The 25210-nt window shown below is 43.8% G+C and overlaps 1 protein-coding gene across 1 annotated transcript in view; it reads right to left on the bottom strand.

The window, feature by feature from the left end:
- Positions 1–25210, bottom strand: part of GBF1 (golgi brefeldin A resistant guanine nucleotide exchange factor 1) — a 374794-nt gene that overhangs the window by 2700 nt on the left and 346884 nt on the right. The window contains exons 34-38 of the mRNA XM_070946393.1: positions 23062–23212; positions 6856–6986; positions 4491–4592; positions 3705–3818; positions 2428–2605 (exon numbers count right to left, since the gene is read on the bottom strand). Coding sequence (XP_070802494.1) covers positions 2428–2605; positions 3705–3818; positions 4491–4592; positions 6856–6986; positions 23062–23212 — 676 coding nt within the window. The remainder of the gene's footprint in view (positions 1–2427; positions 2606–3704; positions 3819–4490; positions 4593–6855; positions 6987–23061; positions 23213–25210) is intronic.

The following is a 25210-nucleotide window of genomic DNA, read 5'->3' as shown; positions in this document are numbered from 1 at the left end:
TACGTAATGAGACTTTTCGGCTCGAATTCTTGGTGCTGCCTGTTTTTCCACCAGGGTTTTGCCTCCACGTTATTACACCTCGGCACTTTGGGCCACGGCCCCTCCGTCCTTTGCCGTGGCTCATTGGTCGCAGTACAGTTAGCATTGGGCTTTTGGGCGCAGATGACAGTTCGAAGCCAGCCAGGTGCAGGGGCTCGGGAGCTTTGGGGGTAGAGGGGGGGCTGCAGTTCAGAGGGAGGCTCTGTCAGTTCGGAGCCTCCTGAGGCAGCCAAGAGCAGCGCGGGGGAGGGATCCAGCCACAAAAGATGGGGGGAAGGGGGCTGTAGAGGTTCCCAGGGTTTCTCCCTGTGGAGGAGGGGGCTGGGAGGCGGCAAAGGTATTTCTACTATGACTGGGGCTGCCCTAGTTAGAACTGACAGCCCTCGCCTGTCAGTTTGGAGCCTCCCGAGGCAGCCAAGAGCAGCGCTGGAGGGCTGTAGAGGACAAGGGATCCATCAGGTGGAGCTTTTGCAACGAGCTGGCGGGAATGGCTGGCCTGATCTTTTGCTTTCCTTCTCCTGGTTTCTGAAGACCCACCTGTCCCAAGAGCCCTGCTCTCTAATTCCAATCCCTTATCCTTTTCTCTTTCTCTGCTCACATTCCTTTCAAGCTCGAGCCGAAAAGTCCTAGACCCCTCCTGGTAGCAGCAATCCCTGTATTAGTCCTGCCTCATACTTGTACCTTTAAGTAAGAACGATCCTTGACTCCATTTGTTGACAAAGTTATAGCTTACTAATGGTCAAATGGATTACAATAAAGCAAAGCCAGAACTGAGGTTTGTGCGCCAAATCCTTAAGTATAACTTCCCTGTCCAAACACTTCCTACTGTTGCCCCAGGGGTGGGATCTACTTACCTTTACTACTGGTTCGCAATGGGATCGCACGTGCACGTGAACGAAGCTCACACAGGCGCATGCGCAGATCACATCCAGGGTGATGGGTGGAGCCTCCTGCTGGTTTTACTACCGGTTCTTGTGAACCGGTCCAAACTGGGGGCAAACCACCACTGCCCCCCCCCCCGATCATCCAATCAGTTTTAAAAGATTTGTTTTTGAAACAGTCACTCTTGCAGTTGCATTCCTCTCCCATGAAAATCACCTTGAGGACTCTTCATTGAGAAGGATGCTTCTTTCCATCAGTTTCACTTTCCCCCAAGCATTTACGTTCACCCTCTCTTCCACCCTGCCCCCAGGATCCATGGCAGACTGGCACTGAATGACAGCAAAGTGTGAGTGGGAGTTCTGACAACCTGGCTCTGCCGCACTCACATTGCACCCCGTGGGCCACTCAGATACCTTCCGCTGCCCAGAGTACCAACCACACAGTGCTCATGCAGCACTTTGCCTGGGACTCGCAGGCAAAGTGATCTTCACTTAATGACATCAACCAAGAGTGCCAAGTTTGCCATCAGTAAATGATGTAGTCACATGACACCATGCTTTATGACAGCATTGCTTAGAGATAGAAATTTTGGTCTGAATGAGTAGATGGTCTGGAATCCACTCCAGAGTCTGAGCAGATATTGATGGTTTTGGAGGATGTACTGGTAAGGTAGAAACTGGGTCTAAATAAAAGCAGCAAGGAGCAGTAAATGTCCCTCAAATAAAAAACAACAAACCATTGTTAACTAAGCACTGCCTATATATAGTGTGTTCAATATGTTTTATAGGAATAAATTTTAGCTGATGAAATATGGCTTTTTAAATATAAGGCTATTTACATTTGATAATTTACTATGTCTTAGATACAATAAAGAGAATTTTATGAATTTTTTTTTAGTAAGTGTCAGGCATAAGAAATCAGGAACCTGATTGTTCAACTGAATACAAATTTATTCCATGTTACCTCTAAACAAAAATCTGAACTACTAATAGTTGAGGCAAATTGAGTCAATGGAATTCAAGAAGTGCTGAACTTAAATATTTTGTGGGTGTGGACTGCAAATTGATGATGTGCTTCCTCTGGCTCAGCCTGGTCATCTCCTACAGCAAGTATTTAATTAGTATTTTAAGATAATTTATAGATTTGGGTTATTTGTTTAAATTTGGATTGTGATTCTATTGTTATGATCTTTGCACTAAAAGAACTTTCTTTTAGAGGTCATTTTTATTATAAATTTGTTTGATGTATAACTTTTTGATCATTTTTGTTTTGTCATTCCCTTTCCCTTTTAGGTTAGTATTTTAATGTTTGATGTTGAAATTTGATAAGAGATGAAATATAAAAACAAATTAAATTTGGGAAGTTGATAAAAAGGAAATTGTTATTCCCAGCCTTGGATTGTGGCTTTCCAAAACTCAAATAGTAGCCTCTTTCTAAAGGATCTTGGTCTAGAAAGGACCATGTAACTCTGAAGCTCAAGGGCTCTATATGGGCTTCTGAATATACCTTGGATGACTGTCTGTTTGAAGAGCTCATCTCGTAGTTTTGGCAAAAAGCAGTCTATGCGCTCCCAGGTGATTTCCCATAGATCTGAGTAGCCTGTTCGTGAATCAGCATTATGGAATATCCCAGCTGTGTCCATTACTAGCAACATATTCTTCAGTGATTCAGGGATGGCCTCTGGCTGGAAGGCAAAACATATTTATCAATGGGTCTGCAAAATCGCCACTGAATTTTGATGGCAAGAAGCAAGTGTTATTACTTGGAATTGAATTTTAGAACAAGAGAAAACTTGGCATGTTTCTACAGCTAACCCTACAACTTTGCTTGAGTTGTCAGGAAATGGGAGAGACCTGACAATACTAATTACCTCATTTACATCCAAAGTTAGACTGTTTTAACAATTTGTCATTATGCTTTCTTATGATAATGACAATAAATTTTAATTGTGTCTGCTGTCCTGAATTTTTGATATGCCAATCATGGTTTGGCTCTAAGACTATCTGCTCCTGCCAGCAGTATCCATTACCCTCACATGCCTGCCATGTTTGAAATCTTAATACAATGTTAAAATCCTCTTTTTATTCTCTTTTACCCTAGATATAGCATCATTGCTGTTTTAGACCAAGCTGCCTCTTTACCATGATTGCTGGGATGACACATGGAACAAAATATTTTTGATTCCTGAGATTAGGAATCAGGAATAGGCAGTGAATGAAAAGCCATAATAGAGATTTCTACCCTTTCCTTTGATCATTTTTAGATTCTGTTTCCACTGGATGGAACAGGAGGAAAGTGGAATGATCATCTATCATCTCCTTATCCTGCTTGTTAAAACAAAAAGGCTAATTTCCTTTCTTTGAAGCTGAAAGCACTCCAGACCACACTCTACATTTCTCCTCTCTTTATTTTTTCTAAGCAGAATGCATTATTGCAATGGATATTGCTATCATATGAAGAGGTAAGCTTTTTGTTACCTAGCTGAGAATAATAGAATGTACTGTGTAATTCAGGATGGGGAAAGGAAAGAAGTGGGACAAAATGAATTAAATAATTTGTTAATTAAAAGTACTACATTTATTATCAATCCAGACTCCATAATTTTTATGAATGGGTTCTCAGATACTTAGTCTGGCACTTAGTGGCACTTAGTCTGATTAAGGCTGCATTACCTTGATTACATGTTTTCTCTTCCCAACATGCTATTGAGAAATTGGAGAAGTAAAAAAATTGAATCTTGCAAAGAGCACTACTAATAATTAAGATAGCCTCCACTTACTTACCAACAAGTCACTGGAGCCAGCATGCATGTATTTATCCATAAAATCCAATATTGTCAGCCATAAAGCAGCAAATGTTGGGAGAGAGAGGAGTGGGGACAAATGTTGCAAGAAGACCTAAACAGAAAATACAGTGAGAATTTAGTTTAGGATTCAGCAAGTCTTGTCCACTGTGACTTTCATGTGATGTTAAAAAATATTTTTTTACCAATATCAGTGACCAAGTTGCACACAGTTCTTTATTCTTAATAAAAAGTGAAAACAAACTGAGTGAAATGACTAGTGACAATTATGTGGCACAAAATTTTCAGGGTAAAGGTATGAGGAATCAGAGTTTTATTGTGTTGGGGGTGTTACTTGGAACCCTGACATAAAGACTTCCCCAAATCTTTCATTTTAAATTCTGGAGTAACATTTTATTTCACATAAAACATATCTAGTCCTTTAAAGCTGAAAAAAGTTCCCCCGTGAATTTATAGATAGAATAGAAATAATTAAATATGTATATGTAAATAACAAGTTTGTAGCTGAATACTGAATCTTTTTTAAAAACTTGTATCGCCTCCCAAAGGAAGCTGTGAAGCAGTTTTCCAGTCCCATAAGTGCGCTGATAAAAGTAAACAAATTTGCTTTGGTAAGAACACTTAAGTGACAGAACCTGGCCAACGCCAGTCTCCATCGGAATGGGGCTAAATTCTGGAAACTGCATCCAATTTTCATTTTCTTCTCCTTAATCATTAGAACTATTACAATTCAGTCAGAAACCACCTTCTATAAATAGCCTTATACCTTGGAGAGTAGAGTTGAAGCTCTCATTCTGGTCTCTTCCATCCCTCCAATATCTGCCGGGCTAATATTTTCCAGAAGTTTGGTCAACAAAGGAAACAGAACCTATTGATCCAAGGTATGGAATTTGCTAATAGTTAAGAAAGATAATTCTAATATTGTATACAGGCTGCAAGCAAATCAAGAGTTAAGTACTGGTAGATTGGCGGAGGAAGCAGATTGACTCATCAATAGATAAATGTTATTAATAAAATAAATTTCCACCCACAGGCCAAAAATAGGCTCTGGTGTTCTATTAGTTTCTACTTCAGACTTGTTTATTTGTCTGTTCTGCTTTCCTTTACTACAAAGTGTTTCTAAGCTGCTCCGGGAGCTTTTTTGTCTACAAACTTTAAGTAGTGTCCTCATATAATACAAAAATCTTTCATAGCCAAAAGAGTCTATAACAAAACACAGCGAGCTCTCTGCAAACAACTCGCCACAGGACAAGAGTTACACCAATATGGAAGAAATAGTCAAATAGAATCATTAAAGAAAGATGCCAAAGGAGGGACAAAATAAAATGTGAATGACAAAAATTAAAATTATTTTTAAAAATTATTTTAATTAATTAAATTGAATTGTTGAAGCATCCTGAAGAGAGTTGTCCCATGGTGAGTTGGCCATTTAAAACTGGTGCAGCATCCCATAGTCATGTGGTCAAAATTTGGGTGCCTGGCAACTGGCATGTATTTATGGCAGTTGCAAGTGTCCCAGTGTGTTGTGATCACCCTTTGCCATCTTCTGACAAGTAAAATCAATGGAGAAGCCATATTCATCTAACAATCGTATTGCTAACTTAACAACTGCAGTGATTCAACTTAACTTCAACTTAACAACTATGGCAAGAAAGGTTGCAAATGGTACAAAACTCACTTAATAACTGGAAATTTTGGGCACAATTGTGGACATAAGTCAAGTACTATAGATAAGGTAGCTATTCACCTTGATTTATAAAAATAATAAAAGGCAGGTTTACTTACATCCTACCTTTATTATTTTTATAAATGAATGAATAAAAATTTGAGTTTAAAGTTGCTGAAATGTTAAGATGAAGTTTCATCCAAATCCCATACTTACAATATGCAATACTGTTTGATACTAGTAAATAGGAAATTTCCAATTGGCATGGTTCCTTGAAATGTCAAAGTGACAGTAAAATTTCCCCTCCGATTTATCTAGCAGCAATTAAGATCATCCTTATGATCTGAATAATTGAACAATAACTGAGTTATTATTCAATTATTTATCTGAAGTATTTCTTTCCAAATATTCCACAATATCTTATGCCTAAAGTAGTAAGTTATCCTTAATACTGTGTTTCCCCCAAAATAAGACCCTGTCTTATATTTTTTTGAACCCTGAAATAAGTGTTTGGCCTTATTTTTGGGGAGTCTTATTATTTTGGGGCGCATGGAGCAAGACGGGGCTCCTCTTGCCGTCTTACCTGATTTCCAGCTATGTCTCCCTAACCTTAACCAGATAAAATGACGGGGACCGGCTGCGCATGTGTTTAAATAGGGCTTATTTTTTTGGGGGGGGGGCTTATTTTTAGCGCATGGGCTGAAAAGCTCAATTGGGGAGTACAAACAGCATATAACTGCATAAATGCCACATACAGTATATCACAGAAGTGAGTACAGCCCCTCACATTTTGTAAATATTTAAGTATATCTTTTAATGTGACAACACTGAAGAAATGACACTTGGCTACAGCTTGTATAACAGTGTAAATGTGCTGTCCCCTCAAAATAAGCCATTAATGTCTAAACTGTTGGCAACAAAAGTGAGTACAACCCTAAGTGATAATGTCCAAATGGGGCCCAAAGTATGAGAGAGTGAGAGCGATAATTTAAAACACCTGTTCCCCCTTCACGCCTGAGACCTTGTACCACTAACAAGTCACATGACACCAGGCTACTTGGGCCCATTTGGACATTATCACTTAGGGGTGTACTCACTTTTGTTGCCAGCAGTTTAGACATTAATGGCTAAATTGAGTTGCGTTATTTTGAGGGGACAGCACTTTTACACTGCTATACAAGCTGTATACTACTTTACATTGTAGCCAAATGTCATTTCTTCAGTGTTGTCACATGAAAAGATATACTTAAATATTTAAAAAATGTGAGGGGGTGTACTTACTTCTGTATATAGCTATCTCTCTCAAACATAGCCCGATCATTAAAAAAATTCTAATTTTTGTTTTTTTTTTAACTTAATTGTTGTCTTTCACCTAAATTTCCGAGACCCTGTGATAAGAGTGAATCTAATCCTTATTATCTTTGAAAAGCTGTCATTCCTTGTAATAGGTAATAATGTATATTACCTTATTGAAGCAGGATTCCCATTCCAAAGCATCGAGAGCTTGTAAATCATGCACAAGAAGAGCCCGCTGCAAGTAGGTCAGTGCCTGCATCCGTACTTGTCTTCTTGCATCACAACACAAACAAGCAATGCCTGTATAGAAGACAAAATGATGTGAAAAGAACTATTTATTTACTCTTGGTTAATAACCTTATATCCAACATATATAATTTTCACCTCTTCCTAAGTAACATGAAAATCCTGTGGCATACTTAAAGTAACAAAGAGCAAGACAAAATACAGAGTTCTAGTGTTCTACACTAGATCTGATCAATGACTTTCATAGAAAATTGAGTTTATAAATGATCTGAAGTTAACAGTTGAATAGTCAGGGGAGGGAACAAGCTTATTATTGACCATGAAATTATTCAGGATATTGAAACAAGAACAGGATTCTAAAGAATTCTCCCAGGCCACCTGGGAGAATAAACAAGGTTTCAGAGGAAACGGGAATTCCCTGAGGTAGTGTTGAACTCCACAGTTCAACTCCACAGTTTGCCAGTTGGAATGAAAGGGCAATGTAGATCGGGTCTATGACAAAAGGGGTCTAAGATTTTTCGGCTGGAAAGCTTCTCCTTGCCTGTTTTGCCTCGAGATTTTTGCCTCTGGGTTATTAGCCACTCCTCGGCTGGCCCTCCCCCAGTCTTTCGCCCCAGCACAATGGCCACGGCCACTCCCTTCCAGGCGCTTCATCCTAGGTTTTTTGACACCTCGGACAGTTAGGGCCCAACAAATCAGCTAGAGGGGGAAGGAAGGAAGGAACAGCCTTGGTAAAATGGGAGGGAGAAGGAGGGAGGGGACTTCCACCTCTGGCTTTTTTTTCGAGAGAAGGAAGAACCCTTTTCAGGCCAGATATCCAAATTGACAATGAATAATTTACGACATTGATTCCCACCCTAAAAGAAGGGGGGAGATGTTGGCAAACATCACATCAAAGATTTAGAAAGGAAGAAAAGGAAATTGTAAAAGCGCTCTGTTCCCACCCCTGCCCGTTCCCCCAGTTCAAAGGGAAGTACTCCTGATGTTTGTTTGTTTTTTTGTAACTGTCCCAGGTGTCGAAAAACCTAGGACAAAACCTCCTTCTGTGTATGGGCTGTGGCGAAGCGCCTGGGAGGGAGTGGCCGTGGTTGTTGTGCCGGGGCGAAAGACTGGGGGAGGGCCAGCCAAGGAGAAAAGTTTGTGGCTAATAACCCAGAGGCGAAAACCTTGAGGCGAAACAGGCAAGGAGAAGCTTTCAAGCCAAAAAGTCCCATTCCGGACAATAGCCCTCAGCTGCCTGTTCCAATTCATCATGCAGGGCAGGGCAGGGCAGGGCAGGGCAGGGCAGGGCAGGGCAGGGCAGGGCAGGGCAGGGCAGAGCAGGGCAGGGCAGGGCAGGGCAGGGCAGGCAGCAGCCTTTTTCGAAAGGACTGAGAGGCAGCCAGGTGTGCATTCTGACGGACACTGGTTGCTACTCAGGCATTGATGCATGAGCAGCTCAGGCCCAAGCTCTGTCCCCGAACTTGGGAACTGGCTGCTGGCAGCCACTTTTCAGCTGTCCTCATAGCTCTCTTCTTCAATAAGGTCTCTGCCTGCTATATGCGGATGAGGCCCTACAGCCTCATCCGCATATATGTGTCCCATTTAGCTGCTTCTACTTGCTGCTCGCCCTTCCATGTCGAAGACCACAGCAAAGTGTCAGCGTTCCAAATTAGGCTCTCTTCCAGCGCTGACATAACAAGATGAACTTTTACCTAGTTTTGTATGTACAGATAGTGTTTCCTGGGAGATGAGGGTGGGGGCTACATTCCTGTGAAAAGAACGTGCCGGGAGGTAGAGATGGATCTGCATGATGGCCAATGGGACATTGGGGTTGGAGAGCGGAAGAGGAGGGGGTTGGAAGGAGGGGCCAGTTTGGCTGCAAAATGAAATCAGGAATGTCAGCTTTTTATGTTCTTAAATAAAAATGATTCATTAGAGAGATTGCGCTTGAAAATGAAACTTATTTAAGATAGCACCGAAACCTGACAGACAGCCAAACTCTCCTCCAAATCCAGGCTGGCTGAGTTTAAATCATCCTGTTCCCTCCCAGACATCTGGTCAGACGGACTATGGCTGAAGCCAAGCTCTCGGAGGAAAGCCTGCTTCAAGAAACGGGAGGAGCAGAAGCGGTCGTGATTCCAGCCAACTTGGAAAATACAAAGGTAAAAGATAAAGAAAAACCCCTAAGTGAATTGGGAAGGGCGAGCTGGGGATGGGAATGGCAGCGAAGCCCAGACAAGGCAGCACCTCCCCACCCCAGGATGAGAGACGAGGCAGAGGACTACCAACACCAAGGCTGGCCCTCCAGAGCTCAGCACAGAGAGGAGAGGGCAGAGAGGGAGGAACCCCAGTTCAGAGGGAAGTTCGATGGTGACCCAGACAACCTCGCCCAATTCCTCGATTCAGCTGAGATATACATAGAGCGGTTCGGACACCTCTACCCTTTCCCCAGAGCCCTAGTGAATGCTATCTCGGAAGGGCTGGAGGGAGAAGCAAAGAGGTGGTCAGCATCACTCTACAAATACAGGGCCCCCCAGCTACAAAATGCGGATGGGTTCTTGCAACTATTGAGAGCCCGTTATGAGGAGGAGGAGGAGGACCCCTATGTGGAAGACGAGCTCAGAAACCTAATGCAGAGGGGGAAGCCTATCAGAGAGCATATCCGTGAATTCAGGAGAGTCATTGGGACATTGCCTCCCCTACCAGAGCGATTGCTGGTGTATTTTTTTAGAACAAGCCTAGATAAAAGAATTTCCCAAGTGACTGCCTATCGTGACATCCCAAACCGACTCGCTGAATGGTTCCGGGTAGCGATAAAAGTCGACAGAGGGCTGAGGGCGAGTGACACGTCAAAACCACCAGAGGAAAAGGAGAGAGGCCGACCAGACCAGGGGCCACTCAACAGACAAGAAACCCCAACATCACAGCCCTCCTACAGACCAACTGCCCCACGGAGCCCACTGAAATGCTACAGATGTGGAGGAAGCGGCCACATAGCAGCAAGATGTGGAACGCCTAGACCGGGACCAGCTCCACCGCCCAAAGCACGACCGGAACGAGGGCCCAAGCGCGTCACCCACGTACCGCGGGAAGCTCCCCAAATCCCTGAGTTTTTCGCTCATCTGACCGAAACCAGAGGAATCCCAGTGGAGGGAGATCAGTCCCCCGAACCCTATGACACAGAAGACGAAGGCGAGGATGACCCGATGGTGAGTGGACCCGTCCATCCTTTTCTTTTCCCCATACGCCTAACAGCCCCCAAAACAGGGGCCCAAGAGACTTTCCAAGCCCTAATAGACTCGGGTAGCACACGGTGCCTAATCAACCTACCCACAGTTCTAAAATTGGGAATCCGAGCTAAACAGCTCAAACAACCAATTCGCTTCGAGCAAGTTGATGGGTCCCTAGTGGGAGGAATGTACGCCACACACTTGACTGAACCCGTGAGACTAGAACTCGCAGATCACTGGGAGACGATCCGCTTCATAATAGCCCCCAAGATGACAGAACCAGTCATATTGGGACTCTCATGGCTCGACAAATGGGGCCCAATCATTTGGTGGCAAGAGGGAACCCACAGACTGAGAATAGCAAAGGGGCCCCAACCCCTGCCGCCCCGACCAGAAGAATTCCCTCCCACGCTGAAACCCCAAAGCAGCCCTCCACTACAGAAGAAAACACCACCAACACAAGGGTCCCTCCCAGAAGGTGCAGCAAAGCAATTGGCAGCCGCACCCACCACCGCTTGTAACGCAAACCAGATCCCAAGGGAGTACCAAGACCTTGCGGGGGTATTCAGCGAGGCCGAGTGTGACATTCTGCCCCCCCACCGCGAGACCGATTGTGCCATCGAGATTATCCCAGGAGCGAAACTACCCAAACCTAAAATGTATGCCATGACTCCCCGAGAAATGCAGGAAATGCGGGACTACATAGACAAAAACTTACAAAGGGGATTTATTGAGCCAGTGAAACCAAGGGTAGCGGTGCCGGTCATGTTTAAAGAGAAAAAGGACGGCTCCATGAGACTGGTAGTCGACTTTCGAAGTATCAACGCTGTTTGCGTACACAACTTGTACCCCCTCCCCCTCATGAAAGACATGTTAGCCCACCTAGCTAAAGGGAAGGTTTTCACCAAACTAGACCTTCGAGAAGCTTATTACGCATAAAGGCAGGAGATGAATGGAAAACAGCATTCAACTGCCCCCTGGGTTGTAGGGTTATTACAATGTTCATCTGTATGGTTTTTGGAACTGCAGTTACACGAAATTGCAAACATCAGCAATTCTCATCTTTGAGCAGTGTTTCTAGCATGTACAAGGACACAGGGTGAAACAATGTATAACCTGTAACATTTGCCGCTTTCAGTGTATCTTGTGTAACTATCATTGTGTGTGAATACATGCATTTTCTCATGAAAACCAATGATGTAATTACTAACCAATTATTGTGCCTTGGAGATTTGTTAACCAATAATAAAGTAACACACATAGTAGGTGAGAACTGAGAAACTTAGAAACTATATAAACTATGTCTGATGCTCAATAAAGCTGCTGTTGATTCTACTCTCAACTCTGCTATCCGTGGATGTTTTCCTTTCATACATCACACACATCTTCAGCCTCCGGGAAACGAATGCAACACTGGGTAGTTTCCAGTTTAAAGTAATGCCTTTTGGATTGCAAGGAGCCCCGGCAGTATTCATGCAATTAATAAACGAAGTCTTACATGAACACCTTTACAAAGGGGTCCTCGTCTACCTGGATGATATTCTTATCTACACGGAGACCATAGACGAACACATACCCCTCGTCCGCCAAGTACTGAAAAAACTGCTACGGGCAAACCTATATGTCAAACTGCCAAAATGCTATTTCCACCAATCACGGCTAGACTACCTGGGCTACCGAGTATCAAATGAGGGGATAGAGATGGACCCAGCCAAGGTCCAATCAGTTCTACAATGGCAGCCCCCTCGCACCCGCAGACAACTGCAAAGTTTTCTAGGCTTTGCGAACTTCTACAGACAATTCATCCCCTCGTTCGCAAAGATTGCCAAACCTTTGACGGACCTCCTAAAGACAGGAAGCCCAGCGATGAAACCTCGCCCGGGACAACCCCTACAGTGGGACCTGACCTGCCAACAGGCATTTGAGATGCTAAAAAGACTGTTCGCGAAAGAACCTGTCTTAAAACACCCGGATCTGGAACAGCCTTTTGTCATCCAAGCAGACGCAAGTGATGTGGCAGTAGGAGCCGTGTTACTCCAAAAGAACAACCAAGGTGATCTACAACCCTGCGCCTATACCTCCCGCAAACTCACCGATACGGAGAGGCGATGGGCGGCGTGGGAGAAGGAAGCGTTTGCAGTAAGGTGGGCCTTGTTGACCTGGCGGCACCTTCTAGAGGGAGGCCAGAAACCATTTGAAGTCTGGACTGATCATAAAAACCTAGAGGCTCTAAAAAACCCACGAAAACTGTCGCCCAGGCAAGTGCAGTGGGCACAATACTTCAATCGTTTCAATTTCGAGCTTAAGCACATCCCAGGAGGGAGAAATTTCCTGGCTGATGCCCTCTCCCGGATGCAACAGTGAGCGGGAGCAGGTAGTGAATGCCATCATCCCCTCCACCCAAGCTGCGGCCCAAGTGATCACCAGACGGCAACGACGTGACCAGCAAGGCCAACTTGCAAGTGACTTAACTGCAAAATTAAAAAATGAAACGCTGACCGACCCCTGGTATCGGGACAATCAACATCTCTTGACAAAAAGAGATGAACTAGCATGGAGGGGGACAAAACTCTATGTCCCACAGAGTTTACGCATCCTGATTCTCAAGAGGAGCCACGACGTTAAACTAGCAGGACACTTCGGGTTCCTAAAGACTCTGCACCTAGTACGAAGGTAGTTCTGGTGGCCACACATGAGAAAGGACGTAGACAGTTATGTAAAAAGCTGCACCATTTGTGCCACGATGAAGACAAGGCCAGGGTGCCCGCCTGGATTGTTGCAACCAGTAGCTGAGCCAACAAGACCATGGGAGGAGATTGCAATGGACTTTATAGTAGACCTACCGAGGAGCAGTGGAAATACAGTGACTGTAATAGACTTATTCTCCAAACAGGCACACTTCATACCTTGTAGTGGACTGCCTTCAGCCCGTCAGTTATCCAAACTGTTCCTGAAACACATTTACCGCCTACATGGAGTCCCCAGGAGAATCATTTCCGACAGAGGGGTCCAGTTCACAGCAAAGTTCTGGAGGGAGTTTCTACGATCCATAGGTTCATCCCAAGGGCTCAGCTCAGCATTTCACCCAAGCACCAATGGGGGGGCAGAAAGACTGAACGCTATGATAGAACAGTATTTAAGATGCTACGTCGACTACCAGCAGTCCAATTGGGCAGACCTCCTATCTTTTGCGGAGGTTGCATATAATAATGCTGTCCACAGCAGCACGGGGCTAACCCCGTTCAAAATAGTGAGTGGCATGGATTTTGTTCCCATGCCAGAATACCCGAGGGAGCCCCCTTCCTCAGTCAGTTTGACCGACTGGATGGCAATGTTGAGACAAACTTGGGAAAATGTTAAGAGGGCGCTGGCAAAGGCGGCTCAATCTTATAAGGACCAAGCAGACAAGCACCGAACTCCCCAAAGACCATTTCAGCTGGGAGAGAAAGTTTACCTCTCCACCAAGTACTTGAGACTTAGACTCCCGAGCAGGAAATTGGGCCCAAAATTTATAGGACCATTTCCTATAATAAAAATAATCAACCCCGTTACAGTGCAATTGCAGTTGCCACGGCTTTTGGGGAAAATTCACCCCGTTTTTCACAGTAGCCTTCTAAAACCTGTAGTGGGGTCTACTTTAAGGCCAACTCCACGTGAACCCCCTGGGCCCCTGGTTGTTGGGGGCCAAATGCACTACGAGGAGCAGCGGATTCTTGATTCAAGATGGCACAGGGGGCGCCTCCAGTACTTAATTAAATGGAAGGGTTACCCATTGTCAGAGGCTTCTTGGGTGAAGAGCGCAAACATCCAAGCTGATCGCCTTATAGCAAAATTCCATGCAGACCACCCGGGAAAGCCGGGAGGGGGGGGTGCACAGCCGGGGAGGGGCTGATGAGACTAATCTTGTTGTGTTTTCCCTATGGGATAGGTGATGTCGCAGAAGTGAAGGGAGAGGGGCCGGATGTCAGCGTTCCAAATTAGGCTCTCTTCCAGCGCTGACATAACAAGATGAACTTTTACCTAGTTTTGTATGTACAGATAGTGTTTCCTGGGAGACGAGGGTGGGGGCTACATTCCTGTGAAAAGAACGTGCCGGGAGGTAGAGATGGATCTGCATGATGGCCAATGGGACATTGGGGTTGGAGAGCGGAAGAGGAGGGGGTTGGAAGGAGGGGCCAGTTTGGCTGCAAAATGAAATCAGGAATGTCGGCTTTTTATGTTCTTAAATAAAAATGATTCATTAGAGAGATTGCGCTTGAAAATGAAACTTATTTAAGATAGCACCGAAACCTGACACTAAGCTTGCTTCTGCCACACACCCACCCATCCATACATGCATAGGCAAGCTCAGACTTGGTTGTGCAGAGATGATCACAAGGTGTTTTAGGCTGGTAATGACCCGTCCGAGCTGGGCCTTCCCCAGCAAGGTGGATTGTTTGGTATGTGGACTCCTCTAGGCTGCTGGGACAAATAGAGGGGTGTGACTCAGGCTGGATGCCAGAATTGGGCTCTGCAATGCTCCACAGTCAGCCCTCCCTACTACACAAGTATTAATGATTCTTTCTCCTTGATCTCCTGCAAAAGGCCATTTAACTCAGGTACCATTCTGGCAGTATTCAACCCCTGGAGCAATTTGGAAAGGAATAAAAAAAACAAGCACAGAGTTTTGCCTTTGACTTACAAGCAAATGGGACAAAAGCTGGGACAAATGGGAGAGTGACTCTTGGCCCCCCCTCCCCCCATATCCCAGGATCTCCCTCAGACCCAGGAAGAGAGGACCAGTTGTGCCATTTTCCTTTCCTTCTCACTAAGAGAACTAAGATCCAAAATATTTCTCCAAGCAGGTAATACCTATCAACATGTTTGATTTAAATACAATAAATTAAATACTATACCTAGAAAAGGAAAGCACAGCATCTCATCACTGAGATAATTTTCTCTATATAAACTGTAGTTTTTCTTCAATATTGACTGCATAGTTCTTTTCACTATTAACAGTGTATATTTACAGAGACATAATGCAAAATGAAATAGGTATAGATTTGTTTGCACAAGTGTTTTTCCTCTTTAATAAATTAGGTGCAAATGTTTTTTTAAGGGTATTTTTTTCTTTATTTGTGTGTGTGTTTTTTTTTCTTTATGTGTGTGTGTGTATGTATATGTGTGTGTGTGTGTGTGTGTGTGTGTGTGTGTGTGTGTGTGTGTACAATCTTTTTCCACTATCAGCAAGCTGGTATTTTATTTTTTACTCTCAGCTGAGATACTATTTCAGCTGAATTTTTTTGTTTTTTCAAATTTTATTCATCTGTCATTTTTTAAATACATCTGTGGATTACAAACTACATCAAGGGGACAACGTCTACATTAGCCACAGGAAGGACCAAAAGGAGAACTAAGAACTTCTAGAACTAAGGTGAAATTTCCTGACTGCATAAACAATTAACCAAATGGAATGGCTTGACTTAAGAAGTTATGGTTGCTCTATCACTGGAGGTTTTTGAGAGGAGATTGGACAGCCATTTGTCCAAAATAGTATAGGTCCCTTCAACTCTGTTACTCTTGTTATTCTAGAATACTAACGTTTAAGAATAGAAATTTCAGTTTAAAATTTTTGTTTTAAAAATCTTCTAAATGTTGGGGAATTTTGAAAATAAACTTCTAGAATTTTTAAAATTTTTGGAAAAAAATCCTTTTAATGAAAGGCAGCCCAGCTGAGAGACAGAGAGGCGGCCCACTTCTGGCAGCTGAGTGCAAATGGAGGCCAGCTGAGCAGCAATGAAATAGAGCTAGGAGGCAGTAGATCAGAAGCTGTGAGCAGCATCGCAGACCAGCTGAGCAGTGGTGGTGCAGAGTTAACTGGCAGAGGTGCAGAGTGTCCAGAGCAGCAACTGAGAGCAGCCCAGCAGACCAGCTGAGCAGTTATAGTGGACCAGAGTTCCAGAGCAGCAGCTGAGAGCAATGCAGCAGACCAGCTGTGCAGCAGTTAAGTGGAGCAGAGTGCCAAGATGGCGGCAACGGAGGAAGCATTGTTACATTGCAGGGATAAAAGTTTCTATTAAACTAAGATAAAATGGTAGGAGGAGAAGTGGAGAGGGAAAGATAAGTCTTAGAAAAAGAAAAGACTGGAGAAAGTAAAAGGAGAGGAAAGATTGGAGAAATTAGGAGGAAACCACAGCAAACTTTTCCTGCTGAGAGAAGCCCAGCTGCACCCAAGAGGCCTACCGAAGAGACCCATTGAAGTGAGGTGAGTGGAGAGGCAAAATGAACTAGCGGAGAACAAAGAGGCGAGATGGTGAGTGAGTGGGGCCAGCTGCGGAGCAGAGAGGAGAATCAGCTGTGGGGTGGACAGACTGAGGGCAGCGCAATGACCAGCAGAGAACAAAGAGGCGAGCCAGTGGAGCAGAGAAGAGAAGAGCTGGCTGTGGAGAGGAGAAGTGAGCTGGACCATTTAGGCCAGGGGTGTCAAACTCACGAAGTCACAGTGTCATCACTTGATGTATCGCAACTTTTTTCCCGTTCACTAAACGGGCTCGGCAGTGGCCAGCATGTGACGCATCCGGCCTGCAGGCCGTGAGTTTTGACACCCCTGATCTAGGCAGTCCTAGATTGTTGGTGGAAGCAGCACACCAACTCGACGGACCAGCAAACGGGAGCCATGTGGCTGTGGAGCAAAGAGCAGTGGCAGTGCAGCAGAGAGAAAAGCCAGCAGCAAGGGGCGGCAAAGCAAACTAGAGCCTGAGAGCAGTGCAGAGAGCAGTGTGGAAACCGACGGTAGAGCAATGGTGGAATTGGAGGCTATGGTTGGGGGTGGACCATAGTGGACTCATGACTGCTAATAGCAACAGAACAGCATGGCACACCAACAGATGAGGCAGGGGCAGTGGTGGGATTCTGCCGGTTCTAGGGGGTTCGGCCGAACTGTTTGTTAAATTGCTGGCTCGCCCCGCCCCTTGCCCTGCCCCTCCGTACCACTATTTATTGCCAATAAATAGTGGAGGGCGAGGGGCGGGCGAGCCAGCAATTTAACAAACGGTTCGGTGTTTTTTCGTAATTTTATTGGCCCGCAGAGCTTCAGCATAGGCTAATTAGCCCTTGATTAGATCGGCTCCCGACTCTCAGCTGATTTGCTCTCAGCTGTTTTGCTCAGGGCTCTGCTGCTCGCTGGAGCAGATTTTTTTCCCCCTAGCTATGCTGAAAAACGAAACTGAAAGTAAAGCAGGCTGTTGGCTTTGCTGTTGCTGCAACGTTGGAAAATTAGGCAGGCAGATTTCTTTTCTTTTTCCTCACCAAAAAAGGTAGGTGTAAACAATGGGAAATTTAGGGAAAAAGAGGAGAGTTCAAGATTTTAAAACACAAAAGAAAAAAAGCTCTATTTAATTAGGGAATTGTAATAATTGAGATACTATTAATTGTATATTTCTGAAAGCAGAAATGGTTAAGTTGTGGTTTGGAGGAATATATGGGGGAAATTATTTGGTTTATTATTATTGGTAAATATAATTAATTGATTTGTAAGAAATTGGATTGCATGGAAATAATTGGAATATTCATGTTCATATTGATTAATATACAAAAATGTAGTTATATAACTAATTGATTTATATTAAAATGTTGAATTTATATTAAACAACTGTAATATTACATAATTAACCAATGTGAGAGGATGGATATAAAAATAGATGACAATAGGAAGGGGTATAATATAGAATAGAAGGGAAAAATTGAATTTGATTAAGATTAGAGATGAGGATGAAGGGTTTTTTACAAAAACAGATGAGAAATAAATATGGCAAAAAGGAAATATAGAAATTGTAAATTTAATTGAAATGACTAAACACTGTTTAAATTTGTGAACCAGCCAAATATTCTGTTCAAAGAAAATACATTGTATGTTTGTATGTGTGTTTCTAATTATTGTTATTTATTCATATTTGTTGTCTTTTATTCTTTAAAGTTTAACAATTCATTCTTTATCTTAATATCTTTATATTTGTTTGGGGTTGGCTTTCTTCCCTTTCATCTTTTTTATTGTACAGCAATCTTTCTCCTCAAACTTACCACCTCTCTCTTTTCTTTCCTTCTTACTTTCTCTTCCTCCCCCTCTTCTTCTCCTCTCTACTTCCTCTTCCTTTCTCTTTCTCCTCCTCTCTTCCTCCCTCTCTTACCCTCACTACTAATTTCCCTTCCCTTCCTTCATCCCGCTCTATTGCTGTATCCTTTTATGTGTATGGACTACTCAGAGGGCTGAAAAAGTTATTTCTGACTGGTCCTCGCACTTTTGACCAGTCCTCGAAGTTACGACTGTCCTCACATTTTACGTTTTTGCCCTATCTTGTCACCATGATGAAGAGAAGCAGTTGTGAAATGAGTGACACGGTTGTTAAAAATGCCGCAACGGGCATAAATGTGAGGATGGTCATAAGTGCGAGGACCGGTCAAAAGTGCGAGGACCAGTCAGAAATGACTTTTTTCAGCCCTCTGTAGTCCCTATGCAGATAGCCACGCCCACCGGTCACATGACCAGCTAGCCACGCCCACCCAGTCACATGACCACCAAGCCACACCCCAACTAAGCCACGCCCACAGAACCGGTTGTTAAAAATATTGAATCCCACCACTGGGTGGGGGCAACATGAACTGAGAAAAGCAGGGAGAGCTGAATATCCAGTGCAGGAGAAAAGCAAGTAGGAAGAGAGGATTAAAAAGGCAACAATTACAGAACACAAGGCAAAAAAAAACCCAAAGCCAAGTAGACAATAGCAAGTATGGAACATATAAAGATAGAGAAGAAAGGGATAAATAAAGCTCACAAGAAGGCAGGGAGGGAAAGAATCATAGAAGGCAGGGAGGAAAGAGATAGAGCATTCCATTACAGGATGGGAATGAATCTTGCACTTAAGCCCCAGTCAACACTGAAAATTTTTAAATTTGACATTTCAAATGATCTGCTAGAACTTTAAAATTTTAAACTAGACATTTTTGAACTGCTAGAACTTTAAATTTTTAGTTAGTTTATGGTCTGCATAGTTAGACTACCTCCATGATGGGCTTTTGGCAAGGGATGGGGCTGTACCTCGCAAAGACTGGGGAGAATGTTTTCAGAAAACGACTAGCTAACTTATCAGGAAGGCTTTAAACTAAAACCGAGGGGGGAGGGTGACCTGGACCTAATTTCAATTAAAAAACCCTAGAAAACAAGTCAAATAATGAGGTAACACCAAACAGGAGACATAGGAAGCTCTTGTGGCCCATCAGCAGCCTGTGCAGCTAGTAGCTGATTCCGACAGCAAGGAGGCTGGTGTGGTGCTGCGCCAGTAGCCTGTGTAGCTGGCACGCAAATCAGACAATGCGGAGGCTGGAGAAGATGTGGTGCCAGAGGCGGGGATTCAGCCAGGGCCTTCAGAACCTCCAGAAGCTCCCATAAGTGAAGAGGAAGAAGAGGAGGAGTCTTTTCTCGATGCACGGGCGCGCAGAGCTGCCAAAAGGCAGGAGTGACTCCTCAGGAGGAGGTCTCCTTGCTTAAGGCTTGGGGCTGATTGATTGATTGATTGATTGATTGCCGCCCTTCTCCGGAGACTCAGGGCGGCGTACAATGCGTTAAGCAATAGCCTTCATACTTTTGTATGAAGGCTTTCGGCCCCCCCTAAGCGGTGTTCTTTTTTATACAAAATCAGCTTATTGCCCCCACAATCCGGGTCCTCAATTTTACCTGCCTCAGAAGGATGGAAGGCTGAGTCAACCTTGAGCCTGGTGAGATTTGAACTCGCAGTAATTGCAGGCAGCTGGCAGCTAACTGCTACTTAACAACACTTTAGTCCGCGGCACCACCAAGGCTTCTTGTTCAAGTTCCCCAAATGCACGAAGTTTGGGGAACAAACAGAGTGAACTCGAATTATTAATACATGAAGGTAGATATGATATAGCTGGAATTACAGAAACTTGATAGGATGAAACTCATGACTGGAACATACTGATAGAAGGATACAAACTATTAAAAAAAAACCAGATCCCATAAAAGAGGAGATGGAGTTGCACTGTATGTAAAGGACATATTGCTACAGAAATGCACGAAACCAAGACAAAAACCTCCTAGAATGCATTCTGCTTGGTTGGGTGACCTGTAGTATACACCTATACACCTATGGCAATATCATTCTTCTTTTTCTTTTATATTGATAAAAGAAAAAGAAGAATGATATTGCCATAGGTGTATAGGTATATACTACAGGCCACCCAACCAAGCAGAAAAAATAAATGTACTTTTTGCTGAACAATTAACAATTGTTAATTGTTTAGCAATTGTTAACAACACTACAATTATTGTAGTGTAGGAAACACTACAATACTAAAGAGGGACTTCAATTACCCTGACATCAACTGGAACACTAATTCTGCACCAAGTGAGAAATCAAATAGGTTCCTAACCCCCCAGTTGCATTGCTGAAAGAGTGGTCTCCCAACTATGAAACACGTGGCTGGTGGTGAGGAAAGCTCGGGAGGAGGCTCATGAGCAAGCTGTCAAGAAGCATGCAGAACCCAAGCTGTTTAAGATTGGCAACCATGTCTACCTTTCCACCCGCTTCTTGCAATCTTTACAACCTTCAAAGATTAAATGCATCATTAACTCAGTAACTGTAGAATTAGATTTGGCCATGTCCCTTCAATGGGTTCACCCCCATATTCCATTGTAGTTTATTGAAGCCTGAGATAACTTCTCCCCTTAGACCTGAACTTCCACAACCCCAGAACCTTTAATGGTAGAAGGGATGCAGCACTTTGAAATCAGGGAAATTCTAGACTCCCTTCTGTATCTGGTGGCATGGAAAGATTTCCTGACAGCTTAGAGTGAGGTCGACCATCACCAGGTTAGAGCCCCTAAACTTATTAAATGCTTCCATAATCAGTACCTGGACAAACCCAAATGACATTCCTTTCTTCTCTCCCTGTTTGTTTTGTTCTGTTCTCCAGGATTAATGTTGAAGACAGAAAGGAGAGGGAACGTCTTTGGAGAGCGAACTCTCTCCCAGCTGGTTTCAGCCCATCTCCAAGGCCGTCATATCCTGAGGATGAATCTCTTTGCACCTCTCAAATCAACCTTGCAGCATTACGGGGAAACGAAAGAATGTTGTTTGCATTGCACAGGCTTTTTCAGATTTCGCCTTGTACTCCTGGAATCACTTTTCTCTCAGTAAAAGTCCTTTTGATTCAATTTAATAGATTAATAGATTAATTCAATTTAATAAGAGTCTTGCTTTCCTGAGGAACTAGCTGAGGCAGTTTCTTACACTTACTCTAGATAGCTGTGAATAAAGAGCTTCTTCTGAGTAGTCCACACCAGTTTTCAACTTTATTAGGAGTCTTCTGACGAGTGTCCACCGTGAACTGAGGGGGGAGGGGCATGTTACAATAAAAGCATCAGCCTTACTTCTTCAGACAACAGTGGCTCTCTTCTGGGGGATGGGGGGAAGTGTTATGGGCAGAAATGCCTCTTTCTGCAATTAAACTACAAGTATTTTGCTTGTAAAGCAGGGCTCACAAAAGTGGGGGTGGCTTGTGATCTGCTGGCTTTATCCTGACCATAAGCCAGGCAGATCTCTGGTAGCTTCAAGGGGACTCAAAAAAGATTGATGGGGAGAGAGCACCGCAGAGAGATCACCCTCATATGCTGCCCCCAAAGCCTGCTGCATGCAGAAAGCCTCGGAGCCCCACGGTCTTCCACTAGTACTTGGTGGCTGAGCTCAGGAGGGCAGCCTTAACCCTTCTTTTGACGGGTGGTTGCAGTTTAGCCCATCAATTTTTCTCAATTCCCCCCACCCAGCTTTTTGGAGCCAGGTTTCACCTAATATGTACTTGTACATTTGGTTTTTCAAGCCTAAGTATAAAACCTTAATATTCTCTACATAAATTTCATTTGGTTGGATAGGGCCCTCAGTTCAAGTCTGTCAAGATCCATTTGGATCCTGAGCCTATCATCTGGGATGTTTGCTATTCCTGCCAACTTAGTGTCATGTGCCAATTTGATGACTTCCCCTTCTATTGTAGTATGTACCTATGACAGTGTCATTCTTTCTTCCCACATGACTTCTTTTGACCCACATGAATTCTAGGTGGTTTTCATGCTTGGTTTTGGGGTTTTCTGTAGAGATGTAGTGCTCTCTTACATATAATGCAACTCTACCTCCTCTTTTGTTAGGTCTGTTTTTTTAAAATAGTTTGTATTCTTCCATTGGTACATTGCAGTCTTTAATTTCATGTCACCAAGTTTCAGTAGTGGCAACTATATGATAACTATTTTCATGTACTAGTACTTCAAGTTCACCTTGTTGTTCCCTAAATGTTGAGTGTAGAGGCCAGGTGTCGGCAACTCACGGCTCTTTTAGCCCTCTGCTGTGTTTCCTGACGGTGAGCCAGTCATTTTCCAGATGCATTCTTCCAGATGCGTTCTTGTGCGATACAGACCATCCCTTGCCAAAAGCCATCCTGGAACAGGTAGTTCACTTAGTAACCATTTGAAATTCCAATGGACACCCCTCCAAAGATACTTACAACTCAGTTCTGAAGTTCAGGTGGACACCTCTCACCATGGTCATATTTCAGATACTTGGCAGATTATGGCTGTTGCAGCATCTTGCAGTGATTGCAATTTATATTTTTGCTCAAAAACAGGCATTTACTTCTGGTTTTGGCAAAAATGTCCCATCGTGAACAGCAGGTTTTTAATGACCACGGCAGTTGCTTAACAACTGCGGATTCACTTAATGACTGTGGTGGTTTTCTTAATGGCTCCCGGAAAAAAGGCTGTAAAATTGGATTGGTCATGTAATGACCCATTTTATGACTATCATGACTTAAAACTGTAATGGACAGGTTCCATTACAATCATAAGTCTATAATTTTCTAGGTTGTGTGAGCTTTACCTTGCAACAATGGGCACCAACAATTGATCCATAATGCTCGAGAATTTGCTTCTATTTTCTTCTCTGAAGTTTCCAGATGCTGCTGCTCTTCTGCCCAAGAACTGTAGATGGTAGCAGCTCGTGTATGAAGGGTATGCATTAGATCCAATAGCTGTAAAAGAAATAAAATAAATAAAAAACCTTCACTACAGGTCCTTGACTTAAAACCTTTCGTTTAGTGAGCATTTGAAGTTACAATGCATTGAAAAAAGTGACTTATGACCATTTATCATACTTAGGACTGTTTCATGGTCACATGATCAAAATTCGGGTACTTGGCAACTGGCTCATATTCATGATAGTTACAGTGTACCACAGTCATTTTGCAACCTTCTCACAAGCAAAGTCAATGGGGAAGCCAGATTCATTGATACTAACTTAGTAACTAAAGTGATTAATTTAACAACTTTGGCAACAAAGGTTGTAAAATGGGGCAAAGCTCACTTAACTGTTTTGCTTAACAGTTCTTTGGGCTCATTTGTGGTTGTAAGTCAAGGACTATCTGTATATTTAGGATGAAGTTTTCTCTTTCTATTCATTTTATATGAAAATAAAATACACTCTTACAAAAGGAAAAGTTATGAAGTCTCTACAGATGTAGATGAAGACACAATAAAATAAAGATCCAGGGTGCTACTTACTACAGAATGAATGTCAAATACATTTTTAAAACAAAAACAAAAAATGTATTTAAAATATTTCCAGTTTGCATTTTGGGGGAAAGTTCCTCTTCCATAGTTTTTTAGTAAGAATACCTTTCTGGGATATTTAATAAATGAACATCTAATATTAGAACCATAATTAAAAAGACACAAAAAGAATGTTCTTCCTGCGTCAAGTCAGAAAGTTCAGACTGTCCCAGGAACTGTTGATACAGTTCTACAGAACAGTCATTCAGTCTGTTATTTGTACTTCTATAATAACTGTCTGGTTTGGTACAGCAACCAAACAGGACAGGTACAGACTTCAATGGATAGAACAGACTACACAAAAAACAACTGCAACCAGTCTGCCTTCCACAGAGGACCTGTATATTTGTATTTGTATTTATTGAATTTGTATACCGCCCTACTCCCGAAGGACTCAGGGCGGTGAACAGCCATAAAAATAAAACATGGAAATACAAAATTTAAAATAGAGATAAAACAAATTAAATAAATTTGGCTGAACCATATTTAAAACCCCAATAATTTAAAACCAAATTTAAAATTCCCATTTAAAAGCGGAGAAGTTTAGGTCAGGCCGGCTTGCTGGAATAGGAACGTCTTAAGCGTGCGACGGAAGGTACGCAGATCCGGAATCCTCCGTATCTTGGGGGGGAGCTCGTTCCAGATAGTAGGTGCCCCCACAGAGAAGGCTCTCCCCCTGGGGGCCGCCAGTCGACATTGTTTGGCCGACGGCACCCGGAGGAGCCCCTCTCTATGGGAGCGTACTGGTCGGTGGGAGGCTATTGGTGGTAGCAGGCGGTCCCGTAGATAACCAGGTCCTAAGCCATGGAGCGCTCTAAAGGTGATAACCAAAACCTTGAAGCGCACTCGGAAGACCACCGGGAGCCGGTGCAGCTCGCGCAGGAGGGGCGTTACATGGGAGCGCCACGTCGCTCCCATCACCACCCGCGCAGCTGCACTCTGCGCCAGTTGGAGCCTCCGAGTGCTCCTCAAGGGGAGCCCCATGTAGAGAGCGTTACAGTAGTCCAGACGGGAGGTGACGAGGGCATGAGTGACCGTGCGTAACGAGTCCCGATCCAGAAAGGGACGCAACTGGCGGATCAGGCGAACCTGATGAAAAATCCTCCCGGTCACGGCCGTCAGGTGCTCTTCTAAAGACAGCCGTGAATCCAGGAGGACACCCAAGTTGCGAGCCCTCTCCGTGGGGGCCAATGCTTCGCCCCCAATAGTCAGCGATGGCACCAGCTGACTATATCGGGACGTCGGAAACCACAGCCACTCGGTCTTGGATGGGTTGAGTCTGAGCCTGTTTCTCCCCATCCAGATCCGTACGGCCTCCAGGCACCGGGACATCACTTCAAGGGCATCGTTGGGGTGGTCTGGGGTGGAGATGTACAGCTGGGTGTCGTCAGCGTACTGATGGTACTCCACCCCGAAACCAC

This window comes from Pituophis catenifer, unplaced genomic scaffold, assembly GCF_029215685.1.
Source record: "Pituophis catenifer annectens isolate HBS135680 unplaced genomic scaffold, rPitCat1.0.hap2 SCAF_6, whole genome shotgun sequence".
NCBI lineage: Eukaryota > Metazoa > Chordata > Lepidosauria > Squamata > Colubridae > Pituophis > Pituophis catenifer.
Note: the sequence above shows the minus strand (reverse complement) of the source record. Positions and strands in the feature narration are given on the sequence as shown.